The sequence below is a fragment of the Mastigoproctus giganteus genome, chromosome 1 (genome assembly GCF_048544385.1).
Source record: "Mastigoproctus giganteus isolate SK-2022 chromosome 1, ASM4854438v1, whole genome shotgun sequence".
Classification (NCBI taxonomy): domain Eukaryota; kingdom Metazoa; phylum Arthropoda; class Arachnida; order Uropygi; family Thelyphonidae; genus Mastigoproctus; species Mastigoproctus giganteus.
In genome coordinates, this window is record NC_143575.1 from 208,183,238 (window position 1) to 208,202,170 (window position 18,933).

General features: G+C 36.0%; 1 protein-coding gene across 6 annotated transcripts in view; it reads left to right on the forward strand.

Annotated features, from left to right (window-relative positions):
• The window catches only part of LOC150091482 (tight junction protein ZO-3-like), a 549,427-nt gene that overhangs the window by 390,813 nt on the left and 139,681 nt on the right, over positions 1–18,933 (forward strand). For all 6 annotated transcript variants that reach the window (XM_090375872.1, XM_090375842.1, XM_090375863.1 and 3 more), the window contains exon 17: positions 6,160–6,255. In XM_090375872.1, coding sequence (XP_090231998.1) covers positions 6,160–6,255 — 96 coding nt within the window. The remainder of the gene's footprint in view (positions 1–6,159; positions 6,256–18,933) is intronic.

Sequence of the window (18,933 nt, forward strand, 5' to 3'; positions counted from 1 at the left end):
CTACACTAAAGCTTGCAACAATTGTAAAGTAGACTTTACAGTTGTTGCAAGTACATAGTATTTTGGTATCCTGCCAAAAGTTCTATCTCTTCTCCCACCTCTTATACAACCCATTGGTTCTACTTTATCTTCATCCACAAATAAAGCTAACTTTTAGCATCCTAATTTTCTTCCAACTCTTATATTGATGGTCTTGGTAAATCACCTACAAACCAAATGCACTCCAATTGCCTCAATGCTGTTTCAACAGAAGGATTCTGAACAAACTTGTTCACAGAAATTTCCAGGTCCTGATGGCATTTCTCTACTTGTTCTGAAAATTTGTGCTCCTCTTTTTGCTTCAGCGATTCCTTTTTATATCTTTTCCACTGGTCTTTATTTTTCTTCTGCATGGAAAATTTGTCATATCCAGCTAGTTACAAAAAGAGTGACAAATCTCTGCCTTCTAATTCTTATACCATTGTGCTTACCGCTACTTTTTCAAAAGTAATAAAATAATCCATAAACTTCCAACTGTTACACTATCTTAAAACCTTCTCTTTTCAATGATTGACAATATGGATTCTGAGAGTATCAATCAACTGATGATATATCGGCCTGTGTTATCTATCTTTGGACAATGGAATAGTGATGAAACATGAAACTTAAGCAGTTGTCATTGACATTTCCAAGGTTTTCTGATCATATTTAGCATAAAGGTCTTCTTAACACTCTCTCATCTGTTAGAATGCCACCTGTTTTTTAAAATTGTGTATCCAGTTTTCTTGACTGCTCTCTGCAGGTGATGGTAGATGGCTCTTATAACTTTTCCACTAATGTTGGCATTTCTCAAGGTTCAGTTTTTTCTTTCACTCTTTTCTGGTTATAAACTCATGAGCCACTCTGTCTCCACAAGTAGACACATTCTACAGCCTCTAGGAGTGACGTCACAAACCAGAACAACATATAGTAATTGCATGATTAGTGCCTGTCAGTTTGTCACTATGAAGCTAGTGTGCTGAAGAAAGAGAACCTGATGGAATTTGAACAGGGAATGATTTGTGGGGGCCAGCATCTCAGCAACTACAGGCAATGTTGGCTGTTTGAGGGCCACTGCAGTGAAGGTGTTGCGAGAGTGGTCTAAAGAGGGACAACACCCAGCAATGACAGGATTGGGAGACCACCAATGGTTGAAAGTCACAATGAACAGCAATTAGTATGTGCTGCCTGGAACAACAGATGACTCACGATTCCCCAGTTAACAGCAGACTACAACTAGGGTGCACAGAGAAACATTTCAGAGCACATCATCCAGCAGATGCTCTTGCGAATAGGCCTATGGCAGTGGTTCCCAACCTGTGCTCTGCGGAGCCCTAAGGGCTCCACGTACACTTCCCAAGGGCTCCGCTGCCACTCCAGGAAAATAAAATAGCTAAAAATTGAATGAAATTAAAAAATTAGAAACATAAATTAGAAAACTAGAAGTCACATTCTGAATAAAAATTTGCCAAGTTGAATTTTGCGCATTCTCTAGCAGACGACGTTCAGTCATTTTGCTGCCATTAGCTTCAAAATTATTGTAGTACGAGACAGACAGATGACGAGGCAAAGCAGAGCACTGGCATAGTGGCTCTGGCACAGGGGCTCCTCCATAGAAATTGATTCTAAAAAGGGCTCTGTGGGTCAAAAAGGTTGGGAATCGCTGGCCTATGGAGTAGGCAACTTGTTCACATGCCCACGTTGATTGACTGTCATTGACACCTCTTCCTGAAGTGGGTATGGGAGCACCATTCTTGGACATTGAATAACTGGAAAGACTCAATTGGTCTGATGAATTAAGGTTCCAGCTCCACCATACTGATATATGGGTGCCTATTTTGACAGAGTAGGTGAACAGCTGCAACCAGACTGCACAATTGGATGAAAACAGGCTGGTGGCATTATGGTTTGGGGGATGTTTTCATGGTGTCACTGGGTGCCCTCACCGCCAGAACCTACCTTTTTGTTTTGGACCAAGTTTTGCCTTACATGGTGACTGTATATCCAGATAGCACTGGACTCTGAACAAGACAATCCCCTATGTCACAAGGTCTGCATTAACCAGAAATAGTTCTATGATCATGTACAAGTATTTTGTATGCTCTTCTGACCATCAGATTCTACCGACATCAATTCCATTGAATAGTTGTGGTGGGATATTGTGGAATGCAGCATTTACCAGTCTACATCAATGTCTCACTCTGTTCACAAACTCCAGGATGACCTTCTGTCTGCCTGGACCAAGATACCAGAGAACACCTGCAGTTTTGTGGAGTCGATGCTACGTCATGTCCAAGTGGTTATCAAGATTAAAGGTAGCCTAACATGCTACTAGGTAGGTAGCCAAGATCATTTGACTCATGAGTGTATATTAATGATCTTCTTTCACTGATTGGAAATTCTATCAATAGTTTTGTTGATGACAGAATACTACATTCCACCTTCCAGTTTGAGAAACCTTGCCTTGCACAAACAGTTTTGGCTTTTTGGATATACCCAGTATCTATTCCCTAAATGCCAATATCCTTGTAATTCTCCAATGGGGTAAAGTGAACTTAGTTACTTAGTTAACTTTTTTTTTTTTTTTTTTTTTTATGGGGGCCTTTTTTCTTATAAAAACATCTGCTTTTTCTATACTCATCTTTGATGACATTCAGCTTTCTAGACAAGATCATACCTCTCTTAGAGATCATCCTGACTTTTGATTTCCCCTGGCATAAGCACATCACAAATATTGCTTCAACTGCATTAAAAAAACTGGGCTTTCTTTTTCACTCTCAACGTTATTTTTCTTCTAAGCAACTACTCACTCTCTAAAAGTCACAAATTTTGCCTACCATGGAACATTGTTTCTACATGTACACAGAGTTGGAGAAGGCCCGCGGTGCCACTTGACCCTCAACACTTTACTTTACTTTGTGCCTACATTGTGGTGATGGTCTCAAAAATCTCCCTTGAGCTCTTTGACTTTATTCAAAAGAGGGTAGTTATATTAATCAATGACTCATTTCTTGCAAAGTCTCTCCATTCTCTGTCTCCTGGATGTTTGCTCTGCCACATGCATTCTCTATAGATACTTCATTGTTGGGCATTGTTCTTCTGAATTGGCATGTATAATTCCACCACTCTTTTTCACACCATTCTAAACATGTGCCTGAACCAGTGAACATCCATTTGCTCTCAAATTTTAAATTTTGAGAAGTAACTTGTCCTTGTTTATGGCTTCTACTTCTGTTCTGCGAACACTCTTCACATGTATTTTTGAAATTACTGTCTACTAAAATTCATGTACAATGTGAACTGGCATCTTCTGCCTTCTCATCCTTTAATCCAGCATTTCCCAAACTGGGGTCCGTAGACAAGTTCCAGAGGGTCTGCAAAACATTCAGAAGATATCAAGTAATATGTTTATTTTCTTAAAAATATACTGATAGAATCGCAACGAATTTCATTATAGAACATACTTATTTTCAATATGATTAGTATATATAATTGTATACCTATTTCAAATTATTCTTTCTATGTATAACAAATTAATGATAAAGTTATTATTATATATCTGTATAAAAATAAGAATAAAGTTGAGTTGTTTCACACAAAACTTTGAATTTTCTTTTCAGAAAACCCAGTATTCAAACATACGCGTGTGTGTGTGTGTGTGTGGAGGGGGGGGGGGGGTGAATCCACAAACCTTTTTGAAGGTGGTCTGTAAATCTCAGTAGTTTGGAACTTTATTCCATGCATGGTACTAAATACTATAAGTTTTAATACCTTTCATTTTTGGGATTTTCATATACCGTATTTCCCCATGTATAAGACACACCCTCTTTTGAAAAAAATTTGGGGTCTAAAAACTGGGTGCGTCTTATACAGTGGTCGTAGATTTTTTTACTTGTATTTCCCGCTTTTTCGCACTTGTTGTCTTTGCGCTCATTGTTTCGCACTTTTTACTGGTATATTAGGTTACGTTTTGCCACGTTCTGTGCAGAAATGGCTCAGAAAAGATTTTCGTACAGTGCTGAATTCAAGTTAAAAGTGATCCAGTTTGCAAAAGTGAATGGAAATCGTGCTGCTGAACGTAAGTTTGGTCCTCCTCCAACTGAGAAAACAATCCGAGACTGGCTACGGGAAGAAGAAACCCTACTGAAAACACCCGGGCAGAAGAAGGCCATGAGAGGCAAGTCAGCAAAATGGCCTGATTTAGAGAGGGAATTGAAGATATGGATTGAAGAGTAAAGGGCAATTGGAATTCCTGTGTCCACAAAGATGGTTCAGCATGAGGCAAGAATTGCTGATGAAAAAGAAGTTACTGATTTCAAAGGAGGACACAATTGGTGTTTCAGGGTCATGAAACAGAATGGACTAAGCATGCGTACATGCACCAGACTTGCTCAAAAGATGCCTGAAAGCTATGAGCAGAAGGTCCTTGAATTTCATCGTTTTGTCATTCAATGTCGGAAGACACATCAGTTTGAGTTGGGACAGATTGCAAATATGGACAAAGTCCCCCTTCAATTTGATGTCCCAAGTAACAGAACTGTTGATAAGAAGGGGGTGAAAACTGTAACTGTGAAGACAGGTTAAAAGGAGGACATGAAAAGCGCCATTATACAGTTGTTGCTTGTTGTGCCGAACCAAGCTGCCTCCTATGCTGATTTTCAAACGCTAAACAATGCCAAAAGAAGACATTCCTTGAGGAGTGATTGTTCACATTCATGACAAGGGTTGGATGGATCAGGATGGGATGAAGATCTGGTTTGAGAACGTTTGGAGCAGGAGACCAGGTGGACTCTTATGCAAACCTGCCCTATTGGTGCTTGATCAATTCAGGGCACACATAACAAAAAACACAAAGAAGATTGCTGCAGAGCAAAAAACAAAACTTGCCGTCATACCTGGAGGCTTGACATCCCAGCTCCAACCACTTGATGTCAGCATTAACAAACCCTTCAAAGCTGCCATGAGAGACGAATGGAACCAATGGATGAAGCCTTCTGGGGACAATTTGACACCAGCAGGAAGAGTGAAGAAACCAACTATAGGAGAAGTTTGTACCTGGGTGAAAAGATCCTGGGATAATATCAAGATTGAGATCGTTGTCAAGTCATTTAAGAAGTGTGGCATTTCAAATGCCATGGATGGAACTGAGGATGAGGCAATATATGAAGACAGTGATTCGTCATCAGACACAGATGAGGACAAGCTAACGGATGAGAGTTTTGACAGTGATGAGGAGTTGTATGAATTTTATGATGAAAAAAACTTGAGTTCAATAACTTTATTTAATACATTTTTTTTCAAATTTCGGGCCCCAAAATTAAGGTGCGTCTTATACATGGGGAAATACGTTATATATAAAAAAATCTAGGAAAGTATTAGAAAAGCTGGGCACTTCGTTTTTGAAGGAAAAGTTTATATAGAAGAATTTGGCCTAAGCATTCATAAACCTTTTTCTATCCTCACGGAGGCTTTTGATATTAGAACATGGGGGAAGCTGAATTGACAGTATTTTTGATATTTGTGAATAACAAACAAATGTAGATTGATTTGTTTGCAACTGAAATTAAAGAGAAAACAATTTACCATTTTTAGATGCAATCTTCATCAAAACCAATAACAGGCTAAGTAGCAAATATAGTTGGGAAAAGAAAATAAGGGGGAAAAATATTTGAGCAGATATACGAATTTTAATTTGAACCTTAATTGTCATTTTTTAGCCCATCTGCCTAATTTATCCAGCTCTTGAAGTAGTTGACAGTAATCATATATTCTGATTACTGTCATTTCTGACATCAAACTTGAAATACCTATATCAGTATCATTAATATATATATATATTAAAAACAGTATGAGGTCCAATACCAAACCCCTTGGAATCTCACTCTTAACATTATTCCATAAAGAGTAGTGGCTGCTAATAACCACTCTGTCTCCTGTCACTCAGCTATCTCTTTTATCCATAGCAGTTATTTATCTCAGGTTTTAAGGGCTGATTATACTGTAAATTTACCCATTTAACCATTTTTCTTTTATTTAATTGATTTACCCTTCATAATCTCATTTATTACTGTTTGTTTTATATGATATCAGTTTGTGTCAACTCTCAGGTCCTCCCTATAAAGTGTATTGCTATTTTGACAGCTGGATTCATACGACCTGTAGTGTTATTTGGACCTTTAGCAGATGTTGCAAGAGATAAATTGTTAAAAGACTATCCTGATAAATATGCTTCACCTCGTAAGTATCTGCAGATAAACCTATTTGTGTAGCTGGATTAAATGTAATTGATTAATTTACACTTATGAGCCAAAACATTATGGCCACCACTATCTTCCTGAGCGGATGCATCCTACAGCACCTAGTAGTGACATCACTGACTGCTGAAGCATATATAGTGAAGTCATGGGTAGTGCCTGTTATTTTGACAGCACTAAAGCTGTGCAGCGGATGAAGGGAAGGACTGATGGAGTTTCAAAGGGGAATGATTTATGGCACTAGGAAGTCAGGGGCCAGTATCTGAGCAATTGCAAAAATTGTCATCTGTTTGAATAACACTCTAGTGAAAGCATGGTGGTAATGGTGTGAAGCAGGGACACACAACCACCCAAAACGCTCAGACGGGGAGACCACAACTGGTTGACAGTTGAAATGAATAGCAGTTGGCACATGCTGTCCTTGACTACAGACAGCTCACGATCCTGATGGCGGACTAAAACCAGGGTGCACAGAGTAATGTTTCTGCACACACCATCCAACAGACATCCTTGCAGATAAGCTAATGGAGTAGCTGACTGGTTCGTGAGACCAACCACCATTGATACCTCCACCTGCAGTGGTCACAGGAGCATCATTCATAAATATTGTATGATTGGAAAGTTTGCCTAGCCTTATGAATCAAGGTTAGATCCATCATTCCAATGGATGGGTGTATATTCGACGGTGAGCAATCAGACTGCACGGTTAGATGGAAACAGGCTGGTAGTGGTGGTATCATGGTTTGGGGGTTGTTTTCATTGATATAACTTGATCCTCTCATCCCCATTGAACAAACCCTCACCACTATATCCTACCTCAAAATTGTTTTGGACTAGGTTTTGCCCTACATGGTGACCTTATATCCAGATGGTACTGTACTCTTTCATCAAGACAACTGCATCTTCCAACAAGACAACATTCCTGCATAATGCAGGCCTTGAATGTCACAGGGCCTGCATTATTCAAGAATGGTTTGAAGATCATGTCCAAGTATTTGATATGTGTCTCTGGCTGCCAGATTCATCCAACATCAGTCCCATTGAACATTTGTGGGATGCAGCTGAACACAGTGTTTGCCAGTGCCTTGCTCCATTGCCGAACTCTAGGATGTTCTTCTGTCCAGCTGGTCCAGGATACCCGAGGACACCATCCTCAGTCTCATGGAGTTTATGCCATGCTAAGTGCAAGCAGTTATCACGGCATAAAGCAGTCCAACACACTATTCGGTTGGTGGTCATATGGTTTTGGTTCACGAGTGTATATATTTATTAGAATGTATCTTGGAAAACTAATAATAAATATTTCCTCTATGTGAAAATTTTATTGAAAATTTTAGAATGCTATAAGAACTTTTTAATTACTCTCCTCTGATTATTCCATAATTAAGCATTTTTAAAAAAGTTGGGAAGAAAACTTCTAAAAAGGCCTTTTTATAATTACCTTCTTAAGTTTATACAAGGCTTCTCTTTCTTCAACCACTATTTCACTACTAAAGCTTCACCACACTTAGCTTTAATAAAAGCACTGTTATTTTATTAATATCATGATATGTAATATTTTTAGTTCATATAGTATTTTTAGCCAGAAAAACTAATTTCAAATAAAAACAAATTTTCAAGTTGGAGTGTCACAATCAGCCTGCATGATTGCACTTAAGTTGTTGTTTATTGATGTCAAAATGTGGCAAAATGCACCTCGCTTAGGCTATGAAATCTTTTAAATAATTGTCATTATGAATTAAATACTATTCCTAGTTGAATCTTAGTTCATATGCATTAGTGAACTTTTCTGGTTACCAGGAATCAACTAGATAAAATTCTACAGCTCACATCATTTAAATCCCTATGCAACTTGAGAACCAATGGGGAAGTGGCTAGGTGTTCATCACCCAGTAGGCCTCGCAATAGACAGGACCAGCATCAGCCAGACAGATTCAAATACAGGTTTTTGTAGTTTATGTTACTATCAGATCACATAAAAGAGACAAGAACAGAATTGTAAAATGTGGATAGCAATCAGCCTTACTCCAGGTATTCCAACTATCATAGTAAGTGGTTTCAACATGCCAATAATAAGGTAGGAATAAGCGAGAAAATTCCTCAACACCATGACAGCCTTACGGCTAACATAAATATGCCTGCAGATCATCTAGGGGAGAACACTTTCTAGATCTGCTATTTCACAATTTAAGTGCCATTGTCTATACTTTAATTAACTCAAGGTTCTATAAATGGTGTAAACATGAAATTATGCTAAATGTGTTTTCCAATTATTATCCAGGTTCAAAACTGCAAATACTAGATTATTTAGAAACAGTAAACTGAGGTTTATCTAGCTCTGTAAAAGGAAAGGCATATGAAATGAACAACTGAGTGATATCGGCACACTGATTGAAATACAATCAATTTTAATAAGCTGTATTCTTTAAACTTGGAAATTGACAAATAAGTAAGTTTTTCTCTTTCATGCAAATTATTTTTATAGACATTAATGTATGTACGATGTAGTCTCAGCTTTAAATGCAACAGCAGTTTTCCTTTGGATAAAAGAGTCAAAGAAGAATTTTACTGGCCTCTAGTATTCTTCCTCCAAAATATGAAATAGGTATTTTATATAACACACACACACACACACACACACACACATATATATATATATATATACATATATACACACAGTGGAACTTCTCTATTACGAATTTCTATTTAACTAATTTCTCTATATTACGAATTTTTTCGCAAAACATTGCAGCTTGAAACGAAATTACATGTAAAACTAACCCCATATAGCGAAGTGTTAGTCTCTCTATAATGAATTTTTAAAAAAATTAGTAAAAGCATTTTTGAAGATTTTCAAGCATTTACTGCTAAACAGCCGCTCAAATATACTGCCTCCTTCCTTCCGAAATTGCGCACATTAGCATCTGGAATTAAATAATCATCCTTTTAGTGAACACTTGTGGCCACTGATGCCCATAGGAGGGTCTTTATTTCATTTTTGTTACAGTTATTAAACCAAATGGGTTTTCTTAAAAGTGGTCGTAAACTTTACAATAAATAGGGTAGATTTGTAAATTGATGTTGGCTCAGGGAAAAACGAAATTCACTGCAGTAAACTTTAGCATGCTGCGGTGGCAATACATAGAATGCTACCATAGTCGGTTTTTTGTAACGCCTACTGAGTGACATTCGCTTCTCATCTCAACTGTACCACGTGACCTTCCTGTCAATCATTATACGATATGTCCGTTCTCATCTAACTGGACTCCCAATAGATGGTTCTCATGAATTTTTTTTTTTTTTTTTTTTATTTCGTTCGTCATCAATCACATAGGCTATATGATCTTGTATTTTTTTTTTTTCTTTCTGAAAAGTAACATACAGCATATATTAACCATAAATTTCCTTTTGTGTATATATGAGTGAAAGCAGAATAAAAGAAATTCACAGTTGCATATTTTTTCAAAGTGATTGATAGGAAAGGTCACGTGATACTGTTGAATTGGCAAGCAAATGTCATTGAGTAGGCGGTACTAACAATTCACTATTCAGCGCAGCGAAGTTGGCGGTGGTTGTATCATCAAGATCTGCATTTGAGTAATCTTTACAATTGCAGAAACAATGTCAAAGAGAAAGTGTTTAAAGTATTAATGATAAAGCAAAGATTGTTATGATATTGACCAGGATTTTAAGAAAAAAGATGTTGCGGAGAAATGTGGCATGCCTGCAAGCAGTTTATCTTCGATTTTAAAAAATCGAGAATCAATTTTAAATGCAATTGAAGGAGGAGCAGACAAGAAACGAATTAAGTTGTGTATATATGAAGATGTTGATAAAGCTGTTCTAAAATGGATGCAAATGATACGTGAAAAGAATATACCAATATCAGGCCTAATAATTAAGCAACAAGCTCTGAAATTTGCACAGTCCCTTGGATTTTCATTCCAAGGGACTGTGCAAATACAGAATTTAATGCGATCACTGGGTAGTTAGATAAATTTAAGAAGTGCCACAGAATTGTGGAGAAAGTGTTAATGCAAGTGAAGAAGATTGCAACAGTTGGAGGAACAATACCTTAAAGAAGATTTTGGAAGAATATGAGCATAAGGTTGTTTTTAATGCTGACGAAATGGGTTTATTCTTTAAATGTTTACCGAATAGAACACTTGCTTTTAAGGATGATAAATGTTTAAGGATGTTTTTTTTTTTTTCAGGATGATAAAAGGATGATAAATTTTTTAAGGATGATAAATGTTTTGTTTTTCGCCACTTATCATCCTTTTAAGGATGATAAGTGGCGAAACTTTGTGGGTCTACTTTGTTTTTCGCCACTTATCATCCTTTTAAGGATGATAAGTGGCGAAAAACAAAGCAAAGAAAGAATCACTGTGCTAGTTGGAGCAAATATGACAGGAAGTGAAAAATTAAGACTTTTAGTCATCGGAATATCAAAAAACCCAAGATGTTTTAGAGGCACAAAATCTTTGGAAGTTGACTACACCTAATAAAAAAGCATGGATGACAAGTGATATTTTTGAAGAATGGATATTAAAACTAGACAAGCGTATAACAAATAAATTAAAAAGGAAAATCGTGTTGGTAACTGACAATTGTCCAGCACATCCTGCCAAACTTAAAAGTGCGAAGTTGTTTTTACCACTAAACAATGGATCGAGGCATTATTAAAAATTTTAACTTTCATTTTCGAAAGAGAATAATAATGAAGATTGTCAATGTGTTATCAGAAACTAGAAACTTGGAGGTTACAATAACCTTAGAGATGATTGCATCTCTGAACTGGCAAAAGTTTGGACAAACGATGTCACTGAATACACTATTTAAAATTGTTTTTCGAAAGTGGGATTTGCATTGAATACAGAAGTCGAACAACGACTGGACGAACAAGATGAACTGCCTCTTTCACAACTGAAAAACTTTTGGACATTATTAGAATCGTCCGGAACCATTGAAAATGAAATAACACTGGATAGTTATGTTTATGTAGATCACAGCAGAACATCCAAATGAAGATGAAATACTGCTGAACAGTCTTAGACATGACCATGATCACGAAGAAATTAACAATGATGCTGAAGATGCATCACAACAACAACCTGTAGAAAAGACAACTTGCGAAGAAATGATTAACGCTTTTAAAACGGTTCGTGTGGGTCTACAGTTTTGTGAAAATATTCCTGATAATGTTTTTAATGCTCTGAACAAATGTGAGGTTTTCTTTGAGAAATCAGATAATTTTTTAATTGTACTGTGCAAACGAAAATTACAGATTTTTTTAAATTTGTGATACTTACCGGCGAAAATTGTGTAAACGTGATTGAAATAAAATACATTAAAAATAAATGTAGATTCGTTTTCATTTATAATTAGATAACAATTTCTAATAAAAAATATATTCTCTGTATAACGAAATTTCTCTATAACAAATTTTTTCGCTGGATTTATCGAATTCGTTATAGGGAAGTCCGACTGTATATATATATATAGCATTCAGAACAGTACTCTTTCTGTGATGTTCCTTCTACAAGGTTGCTAAAAAGAACCAAAAGTGCTCACCTCACCTTCTTTATAAAAACTAGCATCTTTGATATGCAAATGTTGCACGTATATAATTCTTTATTATCCAAACCTTGTTTATCTTATGCTCTCCTTTTCTTGTTGTATAAATCATCCTTGTTTGTGATTCTAAGGACTTCTGTTTAACTTGTTTGCCGCCAGAATGCAAATTTGTGTCAAAATAAACTTTGTTTTTGTAGCCTTAACACAAATATGTGTACCTTCAATTGTGGTCAATAAATGAGCTCTGTAAAAGGAAAGGCATATGAAATGAACAACTGAGTGATATCGGCACACTGATTGAACAATGGGCTATATCGTTACAGCTGGGATTTTGCTTGGCATCAATCACACTGCCTAGAGAGATATCACACTGCCTAGAGAGATCTCTAGGCAGTGTGATATAAAAGCTGTCTACTTGGTTCACATATTCTTTGATTATGCTGAAGTTATTTTATCTAGTTTAATATTTTTTGTAGATTGTGCTTGCTGAACTCTTTAATTTGTGAAAAACAAAACATTATCCTTTTTGTGAAAAACTTTTGTGAAAAAATTTGTGAAAAACCATAATAAATTTTTTAAAATTTTTTATGTAAATAGTCCATGTGACATTGCTAACGAGGTCATGCTGTGATTAAAAATATATTTGGAAGGGCATTTATCTATGGTAATAGGGTGGAAAAATTATACAGACATCATTGAATAACTTTAACAGTTTACTCTAAATAGCCTATCAATTTAATAATAATTAATCCAAATCAATTTAAAATGTAGTGGTTCCTACACCATCTCACAAGGTGATCAACTTTTAGATTCCAGTCTGCCCATAATCCCACTATGAGCTCTCACTCAAGCACACAAAGGTCATATATTGATGGTTTAATTGACAGGGTAGAAAAGGAAAAGAAAAGTCTTTTCACCTATGTTAAATGTGAAATCATTCTCAGGAGTGTCTCCAACTTCAACTGGTCAGTACCCTTCTCAAAACATTCCGAAGCAGCAGCAGCAGTTCCTTAGTGTTAGAACTCCATTTTGTTATTTCAGGCGATTCCATGGATATATACATAACTTACAGGGCCACTCCTTAGTTCAATACCAATACAAAGCAAGCCTGCCTGAGAAAACAAAGCCTATTGATGCTGTAGAAAAACATAGACCCCAAAAAAAAAAAAAAAAAAAAAGGGAAGTGGTATTAAATCACTTCAGACTCTCAAGAGGACTCCAACAAATGTCAGAATCATAATCATTGAATTGGTTTTTCTTGAAAAGTATAAATCACCATTTGAACAACCTGTGACGCAACAGCTGATGTACTTGAGAGAAGACAGTTCTCATTTTCTCCCTTTATAGATTATAAATAGCCCCAGGAATTGACCTGAAAAAGTTTTGCAGACCTTATAGGATGTAGATACTAATGGAAACTTGCCTACTTGTAGAACTTTAGCTACCAGGTTGCCACATAGGCAGTCAGGCTATAAGTACCCCAAGAGGAAGTGTCTGACTGGCAGATGGTTTGAACACTTGCAATTCCCACCCATTTAGATCACCTTAGTGTCATTAGAAATGTCCTGTATGCTGTGATTACAACCACAACTTAGAGTACATTACTACCTTTTTGACTGCCATATTAGGAGCTAAAGTGACTTTGAACCTCAGTGCATAGGATCTTCAAATACCCAATGAACCTGACTGATCAAATAAATTGCTGCTTTTGTATATTGTAGTAATGATATTAATTCCAAGTAAATGTGAAACTATTACAGAAAAGTGGTTTTATGCTTTGTGGTTAGTTTGTTTTATACCTTTTGTATTTTTTTTTTTTTTTTTTTTTTGTTTAAGGTAGCCTTCCAGTTGTATCAATGAGCCCATCTTGCCTTTTATGGCTATCTGAAGAGGTGATGAACTGAATAGGAAAATGAATGGGGAGAAAGATTAATTGAATTTTGTCATCTGAACAGTCTTGTCATATGTAACACCTTCTTTCAGCAACACCCAAGAAGACTCTATGCATGAATATCTCCTGATCACAAAACAAGGAATCAAATCGATTACATCCTTATTCAGCAAAGAGGCAGTGATCATCAGCTACTTCACATCAATCTCAAGCTGAAGCTGAAAAAGATCGTGAACACTGTTATCCCTAGATGATGGAATGTAGAAAATATTCCTAACGATTATATAATTGAAACAAGCAATTGTTTTCAAGCTATATTAGAACTGGATGAAGATATGCTGCCCGAGGAAATGTGGGAAAATGCAAAAAGCATTATTAAGGATTCGGCAAATAGATACATTAGAGAAAGGAAAAAGATTAGGAATCCATGGATTACAGAAGCCACTTTTAAACTTATTGAACAGAGAAGAATTGCAAAAGCCCAGGGTGTACAGGGAAACAATGAGTATCAGAAACTGAGCAAAGTCATCAAGTGCTGTTTAAGCCAGGACAAGTAGGAATATATCAGTTGAAAGTGCAAAGAAATGAATACCACAATAAACAAAACAACAGTAAGAAGATGTGTGATGTTATTAAGACAAAAGTTCCATTCAAACTTTAATGTAATTAAGGACTCCAAGGGGAAACTTTAACAGAGGAGAACACAATTAAAAGAAGGGGGAAAGAATACTCTGAGCAGCTCTTCATAGCACTTGCTAACACCGATGATCTGCCGCCCCATTTCCAAGAATGTGATCATGAACCAGTTCCACTGAAGGAAGAAGTCAAAAAAGCCATCAGAGAACTGATGAATTTGATTACTTAGGATCAAGAATAAATAAAACAGTGGTGACTGCTCAAATGATGTAAAGAGAAGACAGACTGTCACTGATCTAATGAAATTATGGACAGATCAAGATCTGCCCCTAAAGACAAAACTGAGAATCATTTAGTTGATAATTTTTCCAGTTGCCACATATGGATGTGATGGATGGAATCTGAAAAGAGTTTACAGGAAAAAAATTGAGGCATTTTAAATGTGGTGTTACAGGAGAATACTGGGTATATCTTACCTTGATCGAAGAACAAATGAGTGGGTATTCAATAAAATTGGAAGGCTTAAAATTTTTCTTCATAACATAAACAGAAGAATACTCAAATAATTTGGACACATAGCAAGGAAAGATAACTTTCTGTTGAAGAATATAATGGAAGGAAAAATCTAGGGGAAAAGGAGCAGAGGAAGACCTGCAACTAGTGGAAGGATGGGATCTGTGACCTGGGCACGACAGTTTGCAATGCTGCTCATAGAGCACAAGATTGATGCTGCTCATAAAGCACAAGATTGATGCAATTGGAGGAAATTGTTGGTGGCCACAACAGCACCTTAGGGAACTACGTGACTGGAAGAAGAGGAAGGGGTGAAACCCATTGACTTAATAAAAAGAATAATATTTATATATTTTTTGAGTGATTACAGTATTGTTGCTAAGAAAGAATTTTTTTTTTTTTTTTTTTAAATGAAAACGCTGAACACGAAAGATATTGGAACCTATAGTATTTAGTACTGTAAGATTCAGAAGACAAGATATTTGTTTACATTAGAAGTCAATTTCTACTGATTGTAACTTTTAGGAAATACATATGAAAAAAAAAAAAAAGAAAAAAAAAAAAAAGTTTCTCCAGAAAACAGAAGTAGAAGGGATGAATAAGATAGAGAGAATGTCGGTTCTGCGATGGACAGTGAATAGGTGCTGACACTGGTTGCAGACATGTTTGATAGAGAGTGAGGGAATTACAGATACCAGTTCACAGGAAGTATTTAGGAAAGAGACCCATGGAAATATTTAGTATTAGCAGTGGCCACATGGTGCAAGGTAGCCAATGGATTATGCTGCACAGGCCAGGAAAAAAAAAATAAATAAATAAAATAATAATAATAATAAAAATAAAATAATAGAAAGAAGTAAGTTTAAAAAAATAAATAATTAATAAAAGAAAAGGAAATAGACAACCTATGCATTTCCCTCCTCCTACAGGTATGGCGGCTCGTGACTGATGATTGGGGGTGCTGCATCTTAAAATTACATTAAATTGCCTTGGTTATAAGACACGTAGACATACACAGTAATAATAATAAGCAAGTTAAAAAATACTACAAAAAGTTTTTGAGTTTTCCTCCGAGGATTATGTCTAACTGATCTAGAATGCATTTCGATGTTCCGTCTACTGTTTGGTTTTTCTGGAGTGAAAAAAACCCCAAAAACGCTCAAAAATGTCTCCATTCAGTTCATATCTCAGAACAATTAACCATTTGTATGTTCTGAAACATCTGTTGTGTCATCAGCCATGACAGCTACGAATGAAGCTTCTTTAATTTCTCTTTTTATTTCATCCCGTCATATTTGCAGCAAACAGTCAAGAATATCATTCTGAATAGTTTTTGAAATACCTTTAAATGCTGCATTACTTTCTAAATGGTTCTGTAAATTGGAATCTAATGTACAGGCAAAATTTATTAATCTTCTGAATACACCTGGATTTTTAGAATCATTTTTTTCGTAATGTTCACTTAAAGGAATTACTGTCCACAAAATGTAATGCAGTCTATTATTTTAGATAATACCTCACGATTCTTGGTAACTTTTCTGTTATGTTCGAGATGGAAAGTCTGTAGGCCTCACTAAGCTGTTCTTTAATATTTATGCTTCCTAAAAGCGATAGTGAAATCACATTATCAATATGTTTCTTCGAACTCTCATGTTTTCGAGTTTTTATTTTCTTTCATTCTGTTTATGTTTGTAAAGCCACTTTTTGTCCACATTAAGTCACCTCCGAACACTAACAATGGAAAACAAAACAATGCATTTTTAACTTCACAGCCACAAAGCCAACTATTCCTTTGGTACCATTCAGTTTTAAAACTGTGAATATTTTTCTTATTATTACTTATTCCCTACTGAGAAATTTGAATCTTTGTTGTGGGGCGGCCTTTCTTGGACAGATAATTGTGAAAAACTAAGTTGCTAAAGTTGATTCATTGTCACGCGATTTACTTCATGGGGAAGCTTGGAGGTCACGATCGAATCAAATTTCACAAAATCGTGTGTTGTAGAAATAATGTTTTACTTACACATCACCTCATAATATAACTTCAACTTACCAAGTTCAAGCTCAATTTGCAATTAAGCTATAATCACATAATTACACTGTTGATTGTTGAGTATTGACTTAACACTGATATTATTTAGTTACTTGATGGGAATTCGGGCGAATAACAAAAAGAAACCGACATTGTGGCTAGATACCCATCACGGTCAACGATGAAATCTGCACTGCGCACTTTGCAGTGACTTTGATTTGTTTCACCTATAAAAAATGTATATTGGCAAGTTGCCAATATGCTAGTTGCCAGTGGCAACCAACTACCAGATATTCACGAGAATGCAAAAATGTGTCATTGCCTGGTGCACAGTGAGGCCTACGGTTAATTTAATTTCAAAGTTGGAAACCATTTTGTGTTTTTATTCATTTATTATTGAAATGATTATTGGAAATAGAGGATGCACATACTATATGCAGTCCTGTTAATAAAAATATTCATTGCGTATTGTTCTTCACAAAATTTCATATAACTCTGTTCACTGTATATCTAGATTTAAATAGCTGGGGGTGCTGCAGTGCCTATGGATGAGCTGCTCCTGTAGGTAATTATCCAGCTGACCTTTGAATTTATCCAAATTGTCATCCTCTACCAACATATAAAAATAGCTAACCAGGTTAGTTAAACATGATTTTCCCTTTACAAAACCATGATTTACAAAACTATTGTTCAGAATTCTATTTCTATCTAAATGATCCTGAATTCCATCCTCGCTCATAGCCTCCATGATTTTCTCTACTACTGAAGTTAGACTGACCAGCTGATAATTTCCACTTCACTCTTAGAACTGCCCTTATGTATTGGAGATACATTGGCACTTTTCAAATCCAACGTAATCACTCCTGAGTTCAGTGATACTCTCATAATTAGTCTCAATGGTTCAATGGACCTTCTTGCTGCCTCCCTTAAGATTATAGGGTATATGCCATCAAGCTCAGGAGCCTTACTGGCCTGTAGGCTCAAAGGTTTTTTCATTAAATAATCATGTACTTTGATTGGCTATTGGTGAGAAAAATATCACCTCTGCACAAAAAAAAAAAAAAAAAAAAAACCAAACCCATTTTATTTTTTGCTCTTCATGACCTTTATTAACAACTTTTCACTCTGTATATATCTGAAATCTGCCCTACCATGGAATATTATTCTTTCATCTGGGGTGGGGCCTCTGAAACCTCTCTCAGGCATCTCTATTCCATTAAAAAGAGAGCAATCACAATAAATAATAGTGACCAATCTGTTATGAAATGTCTCCATTCTGTGTCTCATACATGCTCACTTTTTGCTGCATATCTTTTCTATAGATATGTCCATGGGTATTGGTCTTGTGAAATTGCATCTAATTCCTCCACTTTCTTGCAAATCAATCTGAACACATGCTAAAATCAATCATCATCCATTCGCTATCCAACTCCAAACTCACAGAATCAACTCTTTCCCTTCTTTGTTTATCCCTGATACTTCTTTCCTGAAATAATTTTTCTTCACATGCAAGGAAGCAGCCAAGTGTCCAAGTGCTGTCATTGGAGAGACCATGGCAGTCCCCTGCTGTTTATTGCAAAAGGTAATACAGAGGTGTTATATTTAAGCTGTTTCAAATATTGCAATAACCTGCATTTTAAACAGTACCCTTTTATTAATTATAATATTGGTCAGTAGCTTTCCTTTAGGGTTTAATATCCACGTAACATAAAGTTACTTTTCCAACCTTAAGTTTTCTTTCCAGTTTACTGGTTGGCTGCTCATTTTGATTCAGTCCATCTGTTCACCACTTCACACAAGATTACTTAACAGGCTATTGACTTTCTGATGATGGGACCACCAAATTTCAAAATAGGTCACAGCAGTGCCTCAAGTTTTTAATGGATAACGGACTCATGTAATGGATGATGTTATCTGATTAAAAACGATATTAGTTAATTTAGGTTAAAGAAGTGAACAATTGTAGTTGTTTATAAAGAGCACATACTAGAGTGCTGTCACTGGAGAGATCA